General features: G+C 52.3%; 1 protein-coding gene across 1 annotated transcript; it reads left to right on the forward strand.

The window, feature by feature from the left end:
* Nucleotides 1-3295: 3295 nt before the first annotated feature.
* BPIFB3 (BPI fold containing family B member 3) lies at nucleotides 3296-15678 on the forward strand (the record flags this gene model as incomplete). The annotated part of the gene is given in 15 exon segments (XM_079719085.1): nucleotides 3296-3334; nucleotides 3338-3386; nucleotides 3389-3415; nucleotides 4135-4291; nucleotides 6498-6602; nucleotides 7013-7153; nucleotides 8619-8682; nucleotides 10437-10497; nucleotides 11283-11374; nucleotides 11511-11599; nucleotides 11601-11688; nucleotides 12912-12965; nucleotides 14044-14107; nucleotides 14749-14825; nucleotides 15649-15678. Coding segments are annotated over 15 exon segments (1137 nt in total).
* Nucleotides 15679-22766: the final 7088 nt, after the last annotated feature.

Here is a 22766-nt window from a genome sequence, read left to right on the forward strand (position 1 = left end):
CATCAGCCCCTGACTTACTGCATCACATGCTTAGCTGGTCCCTCCAGAGATGCACTGGCCAACATGATGGCCAACAGTCATACAAAGAGTCTGAGCACTTGAAATGTGAGAGTCCAATTTTGGTGTCCAGATTTAGTATAAGAAAAAGAGTGTAGGGTACCTATTAAGAATTTTATATTGATTGAATGTTTGGATATATTGAGTTAAATAAACTATACTATTTTTAAAAGTTTTTTTCCATTTTAAAAATAAATTTGTTTATTTATTTATCTTTGGCTGCATTGGGTCTTCATTGCTGCATGCGGGTTTTCTCTAGGTGTGGAGAGCAGGGGCTACTCTTTGTTGTGGTGCGCGGGCTTCTCATTGCGGTGGCTTCTCTTGCTGCGGAGCACGGGCTTCAGTAGTTGTGGCATGCGGGCTCAGTAGTTGTGGCTCACAGGCTCTAGAGCGCAGACTCAGTAGTTGTGGCGCTCAGGCTTAGTTGCTCTATGGCATGTGGGATCTTCCCGGATCAGGGCTCGAACCCATGTCCCCTGCATTGGCAGGCGGATTCTTAACCACTGCGCCACCAGGGAAGTCCTTTTTCCATTATTTGTATTTGAAAATGTTCAAATCCACAGAGGAGTTGAAAGTATAGCAACAGTAAACAGCCATATACTCTTCACGTACAATTTAAACTATACTATTAAAATTAATTCATTTCACAGGGAGAACAGCTTGGTGTTTTGTGACCACCTAGAGGGGTGGGATAGGGAGGGTGGGAGGGAGACGCAAGTGGGAGAAGATATGGGGATATATGTATACATATAGCTGATTCACTTTGTTATAAAGCAGAAACTAACACACCATTGTAAAGCAATTATACTCCAATTAAGATGTTAAAAAAATTAATTCATTTGTTTCTTTTTCACCTTTTAAGAAATGTGGCTACTAGAAAACTTTTTAATTGCATTATATTTCTACTGGTCATCTCCTTCAGGGCAGGTGGTTTGTTTCTTTTGTTTACAGGTGTATCCCCAGCACCTAGCAAACAGTAGGTGCTCCACAAACGCCTGCTGAAGAACGAATGAATGAATGGATGGATGAATGAATGAATTTCTCTCTACCGTCATCTTCAGACTCAGGAAGGGAAAAAAGCAGCCTGCTCTGGAACCCTGGTGGGAGACACTGGGTCTTGGGAGGTGGGGGTGGAGTTGGTGCCCCTCCCCCATGCTGGCCCAGAGTTCCTCTCTCCAGGCCCCATGGGCATCTCCATGTCAGGCCTGTGATGGGGGGAGTGGCAGAGGGACAGAATACCCAGCAGCCTTAAGCTCCTTCCTTCTTTCCCTGGGCCTCAGTTGGGGTAGGTGGGGAAGCAGGGCGGATTCTGTGCCATCGGGGTGTGACCCTCGGAGAACCCTGGAGGGAGACCCCATATATGGGCTGAATGCCCTACCCCACCCCAAGTTCTGGGGGGGAGGTGGCTGCCTTTGCAGTCCCCGTGCTTTCATTCCCACCCTGGGGCACTGACCCCAGCCAGTCCCCCCTTTTACTCTCCCCCCAGAAGGAAGGCTTAGCCCAGACCCACAGGGAAAACCACAATTTGCTTCTGACAGGACACACTAACGGGTTTCTGGCGGCTTTATGTCCGCCAGAGCCATTGTGGGCATATAAGAGCTGCCCACAGGCCTGAGAGGGTGGAGGAACCGATAGGAGGCTGGCAACGCCCACCCACTCCTCGTGGAGCTGCAGGAGCGGGTAAGGCAGCCTGCGGGAGCCCTGGCTTTATCCAGATACTCAATCGTTGATCCTGCGACCATCCTGCTGTCCCATCTGAATGATGGGCACTGAAATAATTCTCCCTAGGAGAACACTGGGAGTACCTGGAGGGTGATGGGAGAAAAAGCCCATTTTGCAGATGGGAAAACTGGGGCTCAGAGAGGGTCAAAAGCAGGGATGTGTGGACTGAGGACAGAATTGTCCTAGGCTCAAGGCGGGGGGGGGGTTCCATTTTTCTCTAAGCCATGGATTCTGACTGGTTTCTCATTGTGGTAATATTTCCTTCTATAAGAGATTCAAGGTTACAGGGAACCCCTCTGGGACCAGTCCTGCTGAGATGGCTGCTAGTCCATACAGAGCCCATATGTACCTCTGTGCAAATGAGGAAAAGGTGTCCTCTTGGATAGACACAGCCTGCACCAGGGTAAACTATTGGCGAGTGAAGTAGGGCTGGATTTCCATCCACTCTTGCCCCCTTAGCAGGCCCCCCCTCCAGCACACAACAGTGCATGGAGGCCCTAGACACAGTCCCTGCCCTCACAGAGCTCACAGACATGGCTCATGAGGACACAAGCACAATGCATGATCACAAATTGCCTTAAAGTAAATATTCTGGATGATGTTTAGTGACAGATGGGCTTCTGTGGACAAAGTAAAGGATGGAGGGCTTTCCAAGCAGTTGACATTTATTCAGAACCTGAAAGATGAGGAGATAGTCATGCAAAGAACCAGAGGAAGAGCCTCCCTAACAGAAAGAACAGCATGTGCAAAGGCCCTGAGGTGGAAGGAGCTTGTCGTGGTAAAGACTAAGAAGGTCAAAGAGGCAGGCAGGGCCCTTGTGAGTAACAGTAAGGAGCCTGAGTTTTATCCCGAGGGCAGTGGGGGACTGCTGAAGGGTTTAAGCAGGGGTCACATGAGGGGATAGATGGGTATGTGACTGGGTTGGCAGATATGGAACTTCATACAGAAAAATCCCATTCTATGAAACTAGTAAGTTAGCCCTGCTCTTTTTTTTTTTTTTTTTTTTTTTTTTTTGATTTGATTTTTTTTTTTTTATTAGTTTCTGCTTTATAACAAAGTGAATCAGTCATACATATACATCTCTTGCCTCTTATCTCATTCCTTTCAACATCACTCCAGGATAGAGGCAGGGGAGGAGGAGAGAAACGGGACATGCTAAATCTAACTGCTGAATGTCTCCAATTAGCCACACCTTCTGGAATGGCCTCTTGAGCCAATGGGAAAGCAGTCCAGGAAACAGAGCTCCCATCCTGCTGTCCCAGAAAGGAAGGCCCCTCTGTGGCTCTCCCTCAGAGACAGGTCCAGGGCCACTGGGGCCGCAGAGGACTAAGACTTTTAAGTCAAATGTGTTAGCCGCTGCTTGAATTGGATGGAGAGGGCTTTCCAGGGAGTGAAGCTGGGCTTGAGTTGTGCCAGGTGGGCAGGAGGACCCCGGGTTGGTGAAGGGGCAGAGAGAGGATAACGTCTGGGCAAAAGGATGGCCTTAGGGCTCCTGCTTCCGCCCCCAGTAGGTGTGATGCCGACGACGTTGGGCGTGTGGTCTCTGCTTCTCCTCTGAGGTCTGGTGACTCTGTGCCAGGGGCTGCTTGAGACGGTGGGCATGCTTGCTCAATTGACAAGGATGAACTCGGCAAAGGTGAGCCCAAGGTGGGCAGGGTGTAAGGGGTCCAGCTGCAGAGTAAACCGCCCCAAAGATAGGCTCACGTGCTTATGCCTCAGGAACAGATGAGAACAGGTTTTGATTCCCAACTGCATAGGGAGTTCAGGGGGTTAAAGGTTTGCTTGCAGGTTCCAGTGGGCAATTAGTTCACTCTCTTCTGAGAGGTGAACCGGGTGGGAGGGGCATGCGGGGCCTGTGTCTCCCTCAGGGATGGGGGCGAGGGCGGTTGAGGAGGTCCAGGGGAGGGTGCTGGCTGAGCCAACGTCTCTGCCCCACGTTTCTGGGGTGGGGGAACTCCACTGGGCATTTGCTGCTCCAGGGCTCAACGGCCCAGGGTGACCATAGTTGTGAATAGCAAATGCTTCACGGAGGCTACCCTGGCCTGCTGCAACCTCCACGAGGCAGTCCCTTCCATCTTGCCCTTCTCACAATCCGCACAGAGTCAGACCAAGGGTGCCCAGGAGAAGCAGAGGTCGCCTCCTCCCTCTTGATCGCTCCCTGGTGGCTGCGTGCTCCCTCCTTTACTTCTGCCCCAACTTTCAGTGCTACCAGGTGACTCAGGGTCAGGAGCCCTAGTCATACTCTTGGTCCCAAACCCAACTTGCTGTGTGACTTTGGACAAATCTCTGCCCCTCTCTGGGCCCTAGCTTCCTCATCTGTAAAATGAACATTCCTCCCCACCACCCTGTTTGCAGCCATCCAGAACTCTCTGGTCAGGGGGCCCATTTTGCAGAACATGCTGGGGACTGTCACATCTGTGAACCAGGGCCTCCTGGGCTCAGGGGGCCTGCTTGGAGGAGGTGGTCTGCTGAGCTACAGAGGTGTTCTTGGCGTTGTCAAGGAGGTTTCTGGGTGAGTCCTTACCGTGTGGCCGCTTGACCACCTACCTACTGTGTGCCCTACAGGAAGTCTGATCTTTTCTTTGCTTCAGGGAATAGAGAAGATGTTGACTCTTTTTAATTTGTTGGCAGGCAGTGGGAATTTCATGGGGAGCCTGGACAGGGAGTCCCAAGAACCAGAGTCAGAAAATAAAGAGTCTACTGCATGCCGGGCAGCATGCCCCTGTGGTTGAGGGTTCCAGCTCTGGGGTCAATTTCAATTACTCACTGTGTGACCTGGGGCAAGTTGCTCAGTCTCTCTGGGCTAATCCAAGTTGCTCTCTCTGGGTTAATCCAGGTATCTGCATGGCTCCCTCCCTCCTCCTCTTCAGGTGTCTGCTCCAAAGACCCCTGCCCTGAGCAGCCTCTCCTTGTCCCCTTGCCTGCCTTCATGTTCTATAGGGAATGAATCACCCCCCGTACACCATATATTTCACTTTTTTTTTTCTTATCTCCCTTGCTAGATTATAAACCCCAGGAGGGCTAGGACCTTTGGCTGGCTTGTTCACTGCTGTGTCCCCAGTATCATAAATAGTGCTTGACATATAACAGATGCTCAAAAAATATTTTTGAATGAATGAATGAAATCACTTAGGAGCTAATATTTATAACTTAATGACCACTTAGACAGGTTTTCTGGGTGCCTGGCACTGTGCTAAGCATTGTGAGTAAATTATCCAATGAATCTAGAGGTAGGAATGTTATCAACTGCACTTAACAGGTGAGACGATCGACGTCCCCACAGGCAGTGAAGGGACTTGCCTGAACTCACCCAGCTAGGGAGTGCAGTAGCGGGGCAGGGCGGGGGCGGTGTCTGGGTGTTTGATCACCGCCATACTGCCTGCCCCAGGTAGACAGGAATGAGTCCACAGCTGGTGGTGGATCAGCGGATGGCCAAACAACAGGCCTCAAGAAAGACTGAAGGCCAGGAGAGGGGTATGGGGAAGTGTCACTCTACAGGAGGAAATGGAGTGCTGGGAGCAGGAGAATGGATGCCCACCACCCAAAACAGTAAACAGATGTATGGAAAGGGGGCTGGTAAGGACTGACTGCTCAAGGATCACTAAGTGCCCATCTGTGGTAGGTATTGTCATTATCCCTATTTTACACACAGGGAAACTGAGGCACGGAGCAGCAATGTGATTTGCCCAAGGTCACCCAGTCAATTAGTGGTAGAGCTGGGATTTGAACCATCTGGCTTTTACTGGCTGCACCATGTGCAACTACTCATGGGGTTGTTGCCAGGACAGTGAATCTGTATCAGGCTGAAACAGAGCCTGGCACATAATAAATGCTTCATAAATATTAACTATTATTATTATCATTATTAGTAGATCTAGTCCCCCTTCCACTGTAGAATCCCCTCTACTTGGTGAGGCTGGGGCTTCAGACCTGAACCACTGTCCTAGCTTCAGAGAGCCCCCAGTATGAGGTCGGACCCAGCAGTCATGATCCTGTAAGCTCAGGGCAGTGATAGAAGCAGTCCAGGCAGGGTGTGGGGGCTGCTCAGAGGAGCGTATTTGCCTGAGTCAGAGAAGCAGTAAGGAGGGCTTCCTGGAGGAGGAGGTACCCTAGCTGAAATCAGGAGAGCTGGAGGAGTCACCTAGCTGACAGTGGATGCAGAGTGGCAGGAAAATTAAGGAAAGGGTATTCCAGACTGAGGGAACAGCCTGGGCAAAGGCCCAGTGGACAGAGAAAATAATGAACCGTGGGGTGTTTGAGAACCCCCTTGGGTTGTGTGTGTGAGAGCCTAGGAGATGGGAGTGGAAGGACAACGACCCAGGACAGAGACTGAACCAGGGCTGAGGCCATTGGGATGGGGTGGAGGGAGCACTTTAGCTCATTGAGCCTCCAGTGAGGATGATGATATTACACTTCCAGAGCATATGCTTTACCAGCTGTGCACCTACATTATCTCATTTGTCTCTGCAACATCCCTATGAAGTGGGAACTTGTATAACTCCACTTTACAGATGCAGAAACTGAGGTCCAGAGAGGTGAAGTAACTGGCTCAAGGGCGCACAGTTGGGTTTATGGGTTAGAAGTGGGACAGGGGACACACCCAAGAGAGGCTCCAGGCTCTGCCCGGTCTGGGATGGTCCAGGCACTGAGGGACTGGCCCTGGGGCGGGGGGCGGGTGGGGGGTTGTCTGGTGGTCAGTGGCCCTCTCCTCCATGCAGGCTGAAGACTGAGGAAATCACACTGCCGAAGGTGTCTCTGAAGCTGCTGCCGGGGTTTGGAGTGCAGCTGAGCCTGCACACCAAGGTGGGCCTGCATGGCTCCGGGTGAGTGTGCCCCTGGGGACCCCCTACCTTATTGTCTCTACACACCCACCCCCTGCCCCCCTATTTCCTCCTTCCTTCCTTCCCAAGAGACTCCCACTTTCCTATTCCCTCCCTGGATCCCACCCCACTACCCCTCCCCAGGGATCTCCATCCCACTGACGTCCAGAGACTTCCATCTCTCTCTCTGGAGACCCCTACCCCACTGCCTGGAGCTCACTGGTGGGGGTGAGGGAGGGGGCGCAGGGACATGCAAATGGGCAGGGAGCCAGGAGGTTAGAGGAGGGAACGGGGCTAACCCACCCGCCGCTCGTCAGAGCCCTGGTCAGCGGCCCCGGGGTGGGCGCGGCTAAGGCGGCCCTGGTGGGTGGCGCCTGGCCGCCTGGCCACGCCCCCAGCATCTGGTCTCGCAGCCCCCTGGGGGGCCTCTTGCAGCTGGCAGCGGAGGTGAACGTGTTGTCGCGGGTGGCGCTGGGCGTGAGCGCGCGGGGTACGCCCATCCTCATCCTCAAGCGCTGCAGCACGCTCCTGGGCCACATCAGCCTGCTCTCAGGGTGAGTCCGCGGTCCTGAGCCGGTGCTGGGCGGCTCCCCGCGCCTGGACCTCCTCGGGCTCATCGCGCGTGCGCGCACCGGGCGGAAGTCTCCTGAGTCTCCAGGGGGCGGCCGGCTGGGCGGAGCCTGTCTCATCAGATCAAGCCTTGGCGCAGACCTGCAGACTGGCAGAGACAGGGACGCTGGCCTAAACCGCAGCTTGCAACGTCCACTCCTGAGCGTCCCCCTTCTCCAGCCCCTGAGATCCTGCCTCCCTTCTTCCAGGTAGAACAAGGGCCCTCTGTGGTCCCTTGACCTGTAGGCATTTCAGTCCCTGCTCTTGGCATATACGAGACCCAGCTCAGCCCCTGACTTGCTGTGTGACCCTCCAGGGGAACCCCTTCCCCTGTCTGGGCTTCAGCGTCCCCGTCTGTATAATGAGGACCTAAATTTAATGATCTGGAAGGCTCTGGCACTTTTATATCCATCTCTTCCCCCAACTGTCAGGACATAGTGATCCTTCTTCCATGGGACAGCTGAGGCCCACAGAGGGCAAGGGACTTGCCCAAGGTCACACACACAGCTTGAGGCAAGCACGGAGATGGGCTGGTCTCTGGACTCAGGTCCAAGGCTTTCTCACAGCACTCTGCATCCCCTCCGCCCCAGCGACACCTCCCGCCTCCCCTGCCTCACACGTTGAGTCAACCCCTGTTAGTTAGTCCCTCTGTTCCAGGCTAAATCCCACACCCACACCCCACCTTTGCTGGGTGGCCCTGACCAGTGGTGGGTTATTGGACAGCTCTGTGTTAGCTCCCAGGAACAGGGTGAACCGGGGTTGGCCCTGTCTGCAGAAGGGTCTTAGTAAGGGGTTTCCAGGCAGGGTCTTGGGCTCCTTAAACCCCAGTGGCTCCATCCTGTTCCTCTGGGCTAGAGGGGGCTTGGAGGGGGTGGAGCTCAGGAGTGCTGTCCTGTGGTTGTGGTTCTGTGATTGTCACCCCTCCCTCTGTACCCCCATACTCTCCAAACAGACCTAAGCCCATCTATCGATACATGCACATCCTCAGGCCACCCAGTCAGGCATTCATTCATTTGACAAATACTCATTTATTCAACAAATACTTATTGAACCCTCACTCTAAGCCAGGTGCTGTTTTAGGCCCAAATGTCACTCATCTACACATATTGGAGAAGACGAAGGGAACAGACATTTACTGAGCACCAGACATGTATACACTCCCATTTGATCTCAGCAGCAACAGCTCTCTCTAAGGCAGGCACTGTACGGATGGGAAAACTGAAATCCTCCTCTGAGTCCCATGGTGAGGCAAAGCCAAGATTTAAACCCAGCTGCCCAAAGCCCCAGCCGAGCCCACAAGGAGAGGAGATGGGTGATGTCCAGAACGGCCAGTGCCCACCCTGCTCCGTCATCTGGGTTGGCGCTGTCCCTGCGTGGTGGCCACACCTTCACGCATCTCACTCTGCCCAGGCGGCTGCCCGCACCGCTCTTTGGGGTCGTGGAACAGACACACTTCAAGGTGCTGCCAGAATTCGTGAGTGCAGGCCAGGTGCACCCTGGACTGTGCCCCTCCTCCCCTGGCTTTGAGTTAATCTGGGCGCCAGGCAGGATTAGGCTCTTCTTTCCTTCCACGCCCATCAGGTAATCCCATCCTGGCCTCCCCATGGCCCTCCCAGGTGCCGCCTGCGAGTCTGTAGGCGGGCTGGCACGATCTGTCCCCAGACCTCTGAATCCAGGTGACCTGAGTCCCCTGCTCCCAAACCAAGTAAGTCCCTTTCTTACCCCCTGCTCTGTCTTTACCTCCTGTATTATTATTATTGACTTTATACTTTTCTTTAAACTAGGTTTGAATTAAAAAATTGGATCACTCAGTGATTTTAAATGAAGCCCTGTGCTTGGCAAACATGTCTAGAAGATCATATACATGTACATGTTAAACACATTATGATTCAACTGCTCCAGGATGCTTGTCCATGGCCTGCCCCCGTCGTCCCTTGAACCACACTTAAGAAAAGCTGGTCTGGCCAAAGCCCCAATTCACTGAGAACAGAGAGGGGAGGGCTTGTTGGGGTCACACAGCCAGCAAAGAGCAGTCAGGCCTCCTGATCCGCAGTCCTGGCAGGACCTGTGCTGTGAGTCTTTGTTAAGAACACCCATGGAGATGGCAAGGCTGTGGGAGACTGAGGTTGGCAAAACTGCCCTGGGCTTGAAGAATCCAATCAGAAAAGAAGCTCAGGGGGCGAAGGAGAGCTCCCAGCAGCAGGAACCCCAGCCCAGGCCCATCTCAGGTAGATTTCAGCAAGGGGGTCTGGGTACATTTAAATTGTGGCCCATAACTGGGGTCTCTGGACCATTAGCTGCAAGACAGGATTCATGTGACTCAACGAGGTTTTAAAAATAAGAGTTAATTACCAGCGCTTAGAGATTGGAGATTTCTCTAAACAATCCCGTTTCTGGCTTCTCTTATGCAATCAGCCACCCCAGCTGCACGGACCTCCTTCCTGCAGGCCGCACGTGGCTGGCACCCAGGAGGCTCCTCCCCCCACCCATCACAGCCCCTCTGGTCTCCTCTCATTTCCGAGACGTGCCTGACCCCAGAAGCCCTGGAGTTTGGGGCTCCAAGTTTAAATGAAAAGGCAACCCTCTCTTGTCTCTCTGAGCACAGCTGTGACCTTGGACAGGTCACTTCTCTTCTCCGGCCCCGGCTGTAGAATGAAGGGACTGGGCTGGACCGCCTCTGGGACTCCTGCTCTGGCGGACTCAGATTCTGTGATTCCCAGACTTGGGATTCTGGAAGCCGAACCACTTGTTCCCTGATGTCACAGCCCAGGGGGTTTTTAGGAAACCCGGGGTGGTGTGCACAGTGGATGCCCCGGGCCAGCCCTGATTCCAGGTGGAGGGGAGGAGGCGCCCCTCTGTGGGATCTGGATTGTAGGTCTCCCAGTGGCCACGTGGATGGCAGGAGGGACCTGAGACCTTGTTTCCTTGGGGGAGGGCCTTGTCCCTACACCCAGCCAGCCTCTGGAATGTGTCTTCTTGTCCCCCCAGCATCCTCCAAGGTTTTCTGAAGGGACTCATGTAACTGGCCTTCTGCACCACCCACTCCACCCTCTGACGCTTCAAGCTCCAGCCCCACCCCTGCCTCCCATCTGTGTGTCTCACCATCCATCTCCATCGTCTGCCTTACCTCGGTCCCTGGGACCACATGGCAAATCACTTAAAGAAAATGAAGCTGTTCCCCGTGCCAGGCTGGGGCCCGCTGTTACTCTCCTGTGACTCCGGACACAGCTGTGTCCTGTGGTGGACAGCGTGCTGGGCGTGGTGAATGAGCTCCTGGGGGCTGTGCTGTGTAAGTTGGGGCCCACCCTCCTCCTCTCTGCACCTGCTCTTACGTCTCCCCCACCACTACCCCAGCGGGTGGGGTACCAGGGAAGAGGACGGGGCAGGATTCTGGGACCTCTCATGCCTTCCTCAGACTGACGAGGCCGCCACATTGAGGAGGTCTAATGGTGGTGTTCTGGGCTGAGGTCAGTTCCGCAGGGTAAGGAGACCTGGAGCCATCCAAGTCTCCATTTGCCGGGGGCTTCAGGCCACGTACTGAGCACCGGCGGTGTGTCTGGCACTGTCAGAAGCATGAGGCAGATACTGTTATTATCCGGACAGACAAGATGACTGAGGCCCAGAGCTTACGTAAGGAACCCAAGGCCCCGCGGCCACAGTGGCCCCCAGCCTCTCTGAGCCTTGTGGAGACATGGATGCCTTTTGTATTCAAAAAGGGCCTTGAATAGTATAAAAATGCATAACTAGGATAAGGATAAACAACTTGGGGGCGGATATGTCTCTGAATGTGGTATTATATGAGAGAGACAGGGCAACAACGTGGTTAGTGGCACCAGCTCTGGAAAACCGGAACCCTGGCTTTGCTACTCTGTGGCTTGTGTGGGCTGGGGCTGGTGACTTCCTCTGTTGGAGCCTCAGTTTCCATATCTGTAGAATGGGGATGACAGTAGTGCCCTGGTGAATGCTTAGTGGAGTTTTAGGCATTCAGCAGGCACTCAATAAATAGAAGTAGAGCCTGTTATTACTGGGGCCTGGGCTCATGGGGTCTTTCTCCTTCCTCCCCTCCTCATGCAGGCCTGGTGCCCCTTGGGGCTCTTGGGTCCGTGGAATTCACTCTGGCCACATTGCCTCTCATCTCCACCCAGTACATAGAGCTGGACATCAATGTGAGTGCCACCGAGGCCCCACCCACAGCTGGGGGTGGGTGGGGTACAAGTGGAGGCCAGGCAGGGGATGCTAAGTCAAAGCCAGGTGAGTGAGCTGCCCTGAGACCCTGCCACGCGTTGTCTCCTGCCCCTGCAGCCCATTGTGAAGAGCGTAGCAGGTGACATCATCGACTTCCCCAAGCCCCCCAACCCCATCAAGGTGCCACCCAAGGAGGACCACACATCCTGTGACTGTGCCTCTCTACCTCTTTAACACCGTGTTTGGGTTCCTGCAGACCACTGGTGCCCTTGACTTGGACATCACCCTTGAGCTGGTGAGTAGGGCACCCTGCCCTGCTGGACCTTGGCAATGCTAGCGGTGACCTAGTCACATCATCACTGATCAGCTTTGACGAGCCCTCTTCTTATAATAGGAGAGATTTGGACAGGTTTATAACGTGCACGTGCCCACTCTTGTCCTTCAGGCAGACATTGCTAATTGATAATGACCTCTACTTGGCTAAACCTGAATGGGATTTCCAAATCCTTCTCAACATGACACTCAGGATGTTACTTTGTATTGGTCAAAACTGGCATATGAAATGTAGCCAACTTCCCATCCCTGCACCAGATGAGCCCTTCTAGAGTCAAAGCCCAATTTTACACTAAACTGTGAATGGCTAACATACCCACTGCTTTCTCAAGAGCATATTTGAGTTGGAGAGAAGAAGTCTAGGGTTGGACTATACCAAAGGTCACTTGGACATTTGTTTTGAAGCTTCTGAGACCTCTCTGTTTCCGTTCTGGCCCCTCTCACACCCTCACAGATGTCTGGAAGCCCCAGCCCCCGGAAGCCTTAGCCAGAGACATTTTCTTGGTCTCAGCCCTGTCCAAAGGCAGGGAGCTCTGGGCTACCTGGGCTCCTACATGCAGCTCAGCCCAAGAGAGCAGGGATTGACTACTCACTTCCTGCAGGTGGGGTCCAGAGAGCACACTGAAGGCCTATGGGGTGGTTGGAACAGGGTCCTGAGCTGGGAGGCAGGTGTGACCAGATTTTCCAATTTTTTAGCTAGAAACTGCAAATTTATATGAAATGTCCTGATGTGTAAATAGTGGAAACAAATTTATAGTATTTGAAAATATTTTCGGGGTAAAAGGCAAAAATGCCTGGGGTCAGATCCCTGGGCCTTCAGATTATGTGCTCTGGCAGGGCAGTTTAGAAGTTCTAGAATTAGCCTGCCTGGGTCAAAGCCTGGTGCCACCATTTACCAGCTTATGACCCTGGACAGGAGCCTCAGGTTTCCCATCTGTAAAATGGGAATAATCGTAGCACCCACCTCCTCGAGCAGTTATAAAGATGAAATGAGCAAAGGCACACAAAACCCTTAGCATGTGTCTGGCATGTAGTAAGTACTCATCATTGGTCAATAGAAGGAACATGAGTGTCTGCAGAGAGGTATGTATAAAATTGGGTAGGGGGAAACTACTTTGTGTGTGCTGAGGGATCCCTATCTGGCTCTGTGTTTACCCCCCCGATCCCATTTGGTCTCGGGTCCAGGTTTCCAGCTATGTTCCACTGACAACTACAGAGCTGGCGGCTTTGGTCCCTGAGGTGAGTGACCCTTTTGTGGGCTTTGTTCACTGTAGCTCTTTCCTGATGACCCTGAGTGGACTCCAGAATATTTCTCAGTACAGCTCTCCAGACAGCTGCAATAGAATGTTGAGTCCAAATTCATACTGAAGTGTGATTGACTAACACCTTATCCTTTCCTGATAGCAGATTTTGCTTAGAGAAGAAAGGACCAGCGTCTAACTGCCCCAGAAGTCAACTGGGCATTTGTCCTGGGGCTGTTGCTCCTACGTCAAGCAGATTCTTTCCGAGTGATTGAGCCCCCTCCCTCCAACTGCCTTGCTTCATCTTTCTTGGCATTGGTGAGGGTCTATAGGTGGGGGTGGAAAGGAGGCAGGATGAGTCATAGGCCATGTGACTGAGCTGGCCCCAGTCTGGACTCTGCCCTAATAAGCCAGAGTGGGCAAACATCCAGGCAGGTGTGTGTGTGTTGGGTGGGGGAACGGTGCGGACATGCATATGCACGTATAATGTAGTCACTGTCTTAGGAAAGTGAATCTCATGATCTTCCGAAGTCTTGGAACCTCACAAAGTTGTAAATGTGTAGAACCTCACTAGGGTTCAGAATTCTGGAATTTCACACAGTAATAAGGTTCCTAAACTCAGAAAGTTCTAACATTTCAGAGGCCCACAGAGCCCTTAGTTTCCTGCTTCTCAGAGGCCTGATGTTCTAGAATTTCACGATGGTCTCAGGTTCTAGGTCATTTTAAGTGTTTCTAAACTCACAGGAATCTAAGATCAGACCACACAGAGTTACTGGCGCTGGGCACATTTCCTCCGTCTTTCTCAAGACACAGGCCCCACAGACCCTTCCTCCAGGAGAACAGCTTTTCCAAGCTCATGGGGCCCAGGGTGAACCCTGCCTAAATCACAGAATCCCCTTTGGGGTCACTGGTGGACAGCCCACCCCAGCGGGCCCTGTGCCCACCAGGAGCTATGTCCTCAGGCATGGGGGTGGGGAGGCTGGGGCAGTTGGACCTCTGGATTTTTCTCCCTGAGGAAGGGTTGCACAGCTCCCTGCAAAGCCACACCTCCCAGCCCTCTGTGTGCTCTGTTGCAGGCTTCCCGTTTAGAAGAATGGCTCAGTGATGTGGTCCGGGTAGCTTACATGCCAAAGCTCAATGGTAAGGGCAGCCTTCACTGTCTTCTTGGACACATGGAGTGTCTGAACTCAGGATTGCCAAATCCATTTCCTCTCTCCATTGTTATTTACAAAAAAAATTTTTTATTGAAGTACAGTTAATTTACAATGTTGTGTTAGTTTCAAGTGTATAGCAAAGTGATTCGGTTATTATCCATTGTTCTTAATAGAGACACTGAGGCTGGAGAGCGGTTGATCCCCATTTCTTTTTTTTTTTTTTTTTTTTGATCCCCATTTCTAAGATGCAGAAACCAAGATTGTTTCCATTCAGACAACATTGATTAGCTCCTACATCATGCCAGACTCTGGGCCTCAAGAGCTTGTGTTCAAGCTCACAATCCAGAGTGAAATAGTCATGTAAACAAATGAGTAGAATATAGATGACCCAGAGTGTGCAAGGGACTGACAGAACCTCAAGGAGGTTCTATTGAAGGGACCCCTTAAGACGATACAGAAAAGGGACATTTTCATTTGGGTTTAGTAGGATGAGTAGGAGTCTGCTAGTATGGGAACCTGAGTCTCCAAGAAGAGAACTGCCTAGCTCAAAGAAAGTTGTGGAATAGGGTCAGCAGGTCCCACCTTGGCTCCCCACATATCTTTGCTTTCAACCACACCCCTTCACAGTGAACCTGGATGTTGGAATCCCTCTGCCTAAGGTTCTCAATGTCAATTTTGCCATTGTGGCCCTCGTGATCATAGAGGTGAGTTTCCCATGCGGGTGTGACCTAGATGGGCCTTAAGCTTGTCTCTGGAGAGCCCTGCTTGAAACTCATGAGGGGACTGCTCTGCCTCATCAGCTGGTCTGTCCCTGCACCATCTTCTAAGTTGCTCAGGGATTATAAATTACCTAACTTGGGAAAGGCAAATATATGACTGTGTGCTATCCCTCCTTCCTTACTTGCCCGTGGCAGACATTGTCAAGCAGTCGCAGAGTTCCTTCCTGCTCAGTTCAGACACAGGACTGGCCGATAGGATGGAACCTTAGGTTTACTCACAGAATCACAGTTCCCCTGGTCCAAGGGTAGCAAGTACACATTCTGTCTCTCCCTTCTGCTGTGCCCACAGCAGGCATGGCTAATGGATCATGACATTTTTTCTTACTGAATATTGACGTGGCCTCACAATCCTTTTCAATCCAGCACAGCTTTGAGTCTCGGTACAGCTCTGGGAGGTGGGCAGATCAGGGAATTCTGCGCCCATTTCTCAGATGAGGACCAAGGCCGAAGGAGGCCAGATTTCTGGCCCAAGGTCACACAATAAATTAGCAGGAGAAATGGCACTTGAACTTATGTCTCTTAAGTCCTAAAGTCAGTGACCTCTCCCACACTGAATGTCATTTATTCATCATTCATTCACTTGTTCATTCATTCACTTAATAAGTGCCAGCTGTGTCCCAAGTGCAGTGCTAACCCCAGGGCATGGGGTGGGGGGCACACAGAGATGGCTGCAGGGATGGGGGTGTGTGGTGGCAGTGTTGGGCACGAGGACTCAGAGGGCCTAACCTTGAGCCACTGCCGCTTGCAGAATCCCGTTGTGCTGATCGTGGCATCCTGAGGCTGACAGATGGCCACCATCCCTCCCTGCTGACTGCCAGCGTCCTGTCCATCTGCCCGCTCTGCCTCAGTTTCCCTCCCAGGCTCCAGCCTGTGTCGGTGACAGTATAAGTGTCCTTTATCCACGCAGGCTCACCCAGGTGCTCTGGCCCTGCAGCTCTGCCCCCAGTCTGGGGTGGGGACTGCGGGGTTAGCCACAGCACTCTGCTTTGGAGAAAGCTCTGGGGCCTCCTTGGCAAGTCCTGAGCTCTCAGTAAATGACTCCTCTATCTCAGCACCTCCCGGCTGGTTTTTTCTCCAGTCACACAGGGGCTGCCTTGGCCTCTGCCTCTGGTGCCCTCCCCAGCTCCAGGCAGGGCTCGGGAGGCGAGGGGACTTGGGGCCTAGTCGTTGTAGCTTCACATGCCCAACTTTGCTGGTTGGCCCGGGCGGCCTCTGTGTCTCGTCCTGCCTTCCTCTGCCTCTGCCTCCAGCTCCCTGTGTCCCTCTCCCCTCCCCCCCTTTCCCTCTCCTCTCTCTATCTGTCTAAATACCTCCATCTTTCACTCTGTCTCTCTGAGTCTGAGTCTGTGTCTGTCTGTCTCTGTCTCTCTGACTTTGGGACATATCTCAGAAGTGATGTCTGAGCTGAATTTTGAAGGCTAAGAGTTTTACAGGGAGAAAAGGAGCCAGCATTCCAGGAAGCAAAGATGAGTGAGACTCAGTGTTGCCCGGGAGGGATCACTACGGGCTACACATCTGCTGTTGACACACCTCAGGATAGACCTCAGGACAAAGCTACACTGAAAAAAGCTACACTGTGCAGGCAGGGAAACTGACACCAGAGAGGAGCCTGGCTGGCCCAAGGCCTCACAGTAGCAGAGCTGGGATGGGAAACTGGGGGTCCTGCCTCTCTCTCCTGGGCTCCTCTCTGCTGCTCAGGATGGGCCTCCTTGGTTCTGGGGAATGGCCCCAAGTTGGTACTTATGAGTGGGCCTGAGTGAAAAGGTGCCAGTTAAGTTTTGGGAACTGGATCGGAGGATTTGAGGTGGGTGCAGAGGAGAGTTGGAACCCATCTAGAGGTTTACCCACCAGTAGGAATGACCATCCTCCCATCCATCCATCCATCCATCCATCCATTCACCCACCCACCCACCCATTCATCCTTCCATCTACCCATCCATCCACCCACCCACGCATCTACCCATCCATCCATTCACATACCCATTCATCCTTCCATCCATTCATCCATCCATCCATCCATCCATTCATCCTTCCATCCATCCATCCATCCACCCACCCACCCATTCATCTTTCCATCTACCCATCCATCCACCCACCCACCCATCTACCCATCCATCCATTCACATACCCATTCATCCTTCCATCCATTCATCCTTCCATCCATCCATCCATCCATCCACCTTCTACCCTTTCTTCCTACCCCTGTCCTTTCTTTCCTCCTTCCCTCGCATCCACCCACCTACAATTACTGGCATCTACGACATGCCAGGCCTAGTGCTCAGTGACATGTTGGGATTTATCTTTGACTCCTTTCTCATCTCTAGTGTCTCCTGACTCCCATCCAGAACAATGCAGTGATTAAATGAGTAGCTTGTGTTAGCTGCCTATGTTCAGATCCCATCCCAGCTGCCATGTGGCCTCAGGAAAGTCATTTAATCTCGCTGACTTTCGATTTCTTCATCAGTGACTTGGGGATGATAGTCATATGGTTTTGAGGGTTAACCAGCACTCAGGATGGTGACTCACCCATCAGAAGCCCTCAGTGCCTTTCGCTCGTGTTACTGCTGCATTATTCTCCCTCCTCATCCTGCCTTCACCTGTTCCTGCCTCTCCACCCAAACCCCAGCACACCCTCCTCCTCTCTCACGAGGACCACACCTGCCCTCCCTGTCCTCACACAATCCTCTCTTCCATCGTGTCCTCCTTCAGCTCATTCTTGACCTCATCTGACTATCTGTCAGCTCAGCCGACAGACCTTCCATGGCTGGATTCTCACGGCCAACAGGAAATCATCCAAACTCCCAGGTTTGGCATTCAAGGCTGTCTAGACGTGGCCTCAGCTGATCCTCTTGGAGCATGAAGAGGGAGCAGAGCTATCTCTGTGCCTCAGGCTCCTCATCTGAGAAATGGGAATCCCGCAGGACTCACTCATAGGTCGTTTGAGGGTGAAATGAGACAGTCCTTGTAGAGTACTGAGAAGAGTGCCTCCAGCCTCACGTGCCCTAGGCAGGGTCTATTATTGTGTTCACACTGGATTGTCACTGCCTCACCCTGTTTCCCACTTGACCAAGAGCACCTCAAGGTCAGGGAGGGTCTTTGTCGTGGCGAGTCTTGTGGCTGCACACAGTAGCAGTGAGAGCAGCTAACCTCTACTGAGCACTTACTGTATACCGGACATTGTGTTAGATGCTTAACATCCCTTTGCTCAGTTTATTTTCATAGTGACCATAAGCAGTGGGTATTATCACCCTATATTACGTATGAGGAAACAGGCTCAGAGAAATGGAATTGGACAGCTTCTAAGTGGCAGAACCAGGATTTGAACCAGGTCCTTCTTACCCTTACTCCAAAGCCTGGGCTTTTCACGGCTATGCTATAAAAGTAATACTTGCTGTGTTTATTTTATGCTTACTAAGAGCCAGAAACTGTTCTAAGGGCTTTAGATACATATGTCATCAACTCCTTGAATCAACCCTTCTTTCTAGGAACTGTTTTTACGTTCATTCTAGAGTTGAGGAAACCTGAGGCACAGAGAGGTTAAGAGACTTGCTCAAGGCCACACAGCTAGGAAGTAATGAGGTTAGAACCTGAACCCAGGCCCCTGACTCCAGAGCCCAGGCTCTGAACCTCCGCACTTAGGGTGGGCAGTGAAACCAGACGTGCAGGAAGCCCCCCGTTCGGCAGCCCCCCTGCAGGCCTGGCGAGCTGACGGTTCATGAGGGGGACCAGTGCTGAGAGGAGGGGTTGGTAGTGGGGCTGGTTCTGTTTCCTGGTCTCCACAGCCTCCTGCATGGATCCCCCACATGGCCCCCTGCAGGCTGAGTCACCTTCAGGGTGAGTTACCTCCCAGGGCCTGGTCCCACCAGCTCCAGACAAAGGTGCCTTTTGAACGCTAAGCCCAGGTGATCTCCCTGGTGCCGGAGCTACACTAATCCTCTTGGGGCCCGAGGGGGCAGGCTGGCCTCATGGCCACCAGGACCTGGCTGGTCTCAGGACTGAGGACAGACACAGAGCCTCTGATGACTGACCTTCATGTGTGCACCGCCCTCTACAGTTTACAGTGGGCGTTGATCCCTGCTCTCTGGTGGGAGGGATGAGGAGGTGGAGAAAGGCACAGTTGCCCTCTTCGCATTGTATTTCAATTTTATTTTATTTTATTTTTTAAAAATAGATTTTATTTATTTATTTATTTATTGGCTGTGTTGCGTCTTCCGTGGCTGTGCACGGGCTTTATCTAGTTGCCGAGGGCTTCTCATTGCGGTGGCTTCTCTTGTTGCAGAGCACAGGCTCCAGGCACGCAGGCTTCAGCAGTTGTGGCATGCGGGCTCAGTAGTTGTGGCGCACGGGCCCAGTTGCTCCACGGCATGCAGGATCCTCCCGGACCAGGGCTGGAACCCGTGTCCCCTGCATTGGCAGGTGGACGCTCAACCACTGCGCCACCAGGGAAGCCCCTGTATTTCAATTTTAAAAGGCAATATTTTTGTTTAACAAGCAGTTTTGTCACACTAAGTGCCAGGAATGGGGAGTCAAAACAGGGTTTACTGAGCCCCCATGAAGCTCCAGGCATATTCCAGACATTTCCTCTTTAATCCTCAAAACCCTGCTGGGAAAGTGTGATTATGCCCATTTCTCAGATGGCCAGACTGAGGCCCCAGAGAAGAAGTGATTGTCCAGAGCTGAGAAGTCATATGGGATATAAGAACACAGGCACATGTGGTTCTTAGGGTCCCTACCCTGGAGCCTGTCTAGCTCCTACAGATGATAAGATGGTCCAGGGCCCGGGCTCAAGCACCCCCCTCACACCCCTCATGGTTTTCACTGACTTGCTGCCTTGTGGTGCCAGCAGGGACCCGGAATGATGGGAATAAAAATGCCACCTACTGAGCACCTACTGTGTGCTGTGCCCTGTTCTCAGCACTTTGCATGATTAAGTCACCTGACCTTTACAACATCCTTTTGAGGCCAGGCCATTCTGGTCACCATCTCAACACCAAAGAAACAGGCTTGGAGAGAACTGGCAGCAGAATTTGAACCCAACATCTGGCTCCAAAGCCTGTCCCATTAATGCACCCACTGCAGATAGGGAAACTGAGTCCCAGAGAGGGGCTGGCCCAGGGGCCAGTGGTGACATTGGTGAGCTTGGCAGGACTTAACATCACCCATGCCTGCCTTCAGAGCCCCCACTGCCCCCAGGGAGTAGGGAGGAAGCATCTCCCTGCAGAGTTCGGCAGAACTCACATTTATTCTCAGCCTCGGTGGGGAGAGACAAATGCCCCCTCACCCTAGAGAGGTTCTCAGGTAGGCCTGGTGGGGGAGGGAGGAAGTGGCATCAATTAAACATGGAGGTAGGACCTAGGCTGGGACTGGGGGTAAGAGGCAAGGAGGACTCAGATTTCTCCCCAACTGGTATGGAGAGAGTAAGAGCATTCGTTCATTCGTTCATTCATTTCCTACACTGGTATCTGCACCTGTGTTGGGCTGAGAGTGGGGCACAGGCTTGGTTTCCCCAGAGCAACGCCATCTCAGTGGGTTGACATTGCAGAGGGCCTTGTGGGGGGGGCGTCCAGAGGAAGGGTCAGAGGTGGGGATTGTCACAGAAAGCTTTCTAGAGCAGCTGGCATTTCAGCAATAGTGTGACTAATGGAATCTGGAGAAGGGTATTCTATGGCAGAGATTGCACATGCAAAGGCCCGGAGGCAGGGAGGCTGGAGGTGGTGGTGGTGAAAGGAGTGAGCAGCACTGTGTGAGTGGAGGAGCAGCACTGGTGTGGAAGGCAGACCCTCCTGAATGCCAAGGAAGAGGTTGGGGCTGTGTCCCAGCAGGGTTTGGGGGGGGGCAGTGGCTGCCACTGAGGGGTGGGAGCAGGTACTGACTGGGAAAGAACAGGAGGAAATATTCCGGGGTGATGAAAATGCTCTATATTAAGATAAGGGTGCAGACTACATACTATATAACATGTCAATATTCAACAAATAAACATAACATTTGTGCATTTCACTGTATGTAAATTTTACATCGATAGAAAAGAATCATAATGGTATGCACGTTGCAATGTTTAGAGGGAAATATACTGCTAACTGCAACTTTCTTTGAAATGCATTTTTTAAAAAAAAGATGGATTAATGGATGAATAGATATGCAATAAAGCAAGTATAACAAAGTGTTAATGGTAGATGTAGCTGGTGGGTGTAAGATGACAAGCGTATGGGTGTTCGCTGTATACTTCTTTCAACTTCGCTCTATGTATAGACATTTCCTAATGAAATATTGGGAGAAAATCTTCTGCAGGTCAGCAGAAGCCTATCTGCTTATTCTCTTCGCACCTGCCCCAAGTTTGAAGAGCAGATCCACATCCATCTCCCTGAATCCTCAAATCAGTCCTGTGAGGCAGGTATTATAACTCACTTAGCAGATGGAAATATGTAATGAGAGGCACAGAGCAGGGAAGTGGCCGGCCCAAGGTCAACCAGTGAGTTCAGGGTTGAACGAGGTCTGAACCAAGGTCAGCCTGATGCTGAGTCTGGGCACAGCTGTCTGCCCAGGCCATCTGGAGTGGGCAGTGCCTGCTTTAGAGCTGGAAACTAGATGCGTCTGGGGGTGTTTCCACTTCCTCCATCTGGGGGCCTAGCTAGGGTCTCCAGGAATGTGCCCAGACCAGGGGCTGATAAACCCCAGCTCATGTGACACCATCTGGGGCTGAACAAATTCTCAGAATCAGCCACAAACCGCAAACCCTTGTGGTTTTGGGTCTCGATGCCCAATGTGCAGAGCAAATCTGGATTCCGGTCTCTCGTAATTATATGGTGTTTCCCTCCCTGGGTCCAGGATCAGATTCCAGCTGCTATATAAGACTGGCCTGTGATCAGGTTTAGCCAAAGCAGAAGGCCCAGTGAACGGGACCTCTCAAGGCTGAGCTGCAGGGACCTCCTGGGGGTAAGGAGGAGCCTCCTCCCTCTTCAGAGTCCGGGCAGGGGGAGGCTGAAGCCTGGGGAGGCAATGAGGCATGTCCCAGACGGGAGACCTGCCTGGGAGACCCTTTTCTGAACCTCAGTGATCTAGTCTGAAACATGGGCATAGTCAGGAGAACCTCTCAGGGATCAGCAAAAGGGCCTGAGTCCCTTTAATTACATGGGTGAACAGAGCTGCACTCATCTTTCCCAGGGATGCTGGGTACTTGGGACCTTTGCTACCTCCCTGAGACACTGCAGCTGCTTGCTGATGCCAGAAATTCCTCCTCTGATGCCCATCTTTTCTTTTTTTTTTTTTTTGCAGTACGCGGGCCTCTCACTGTTGTGGCCTCTCCCGTTGCGGAGCACAGGCTCCAGACGCACAGGCTCAGCGGCCATGGCTCACGGGCCCAGCCGCTCCACGGCATGTGGGATCTTCCTGGACCGGGGCATGAACCCGTGTCCCCTGCATCGGCAGGCGGACTCTCAACCACTGTGCCACCAGGGAAGCCCCCTGATGCCCATCTTTTTAAACTGAAGGTGGTGATTCCTCTTTGAACACAGAACTCTCTGGGCAGTGGGGTTAGGATGAGGTGAGGAAGCTGGGGGAAAAAAACCTCTTGAACATATTAGTCCTTAATATTCTAGTATAAATGAGTGCCTCTGATACTCTCCTGGGAGCAATTAGGAATGGGGAAAGAACTTGGGGGCTTTGTGAACTTCAAGGGACGTGGGGGCAGGGAAAAGGGAAGAGCGTGCATAAGTGGGACTGAAGCCAAAAATTTCACAGTCTGGCCCAGATGGGAGGCCATGTCCTGTTCTGATTCTCTGAGGCTGGAGAACGGTTAGACTGGGCTAGTGGAGTGAGAGAAGTGGACTAGACATGGAGGCAGCAAAATAAAGTTTCCTGGAGGTTGAC

Source organism: Hyperoodon ampullatus (genome assembly GCF_949752795.1).
Source record: "Hyperoodon ampullatus genome assembly, chromosome: 14".
Lineage (NCBI taxonomy): Eukaryota > Metazoa > Chordata > Mammalia > Artiodactyla > Ziphiidae > Hyperoodon > Hyperoodon ampullatus.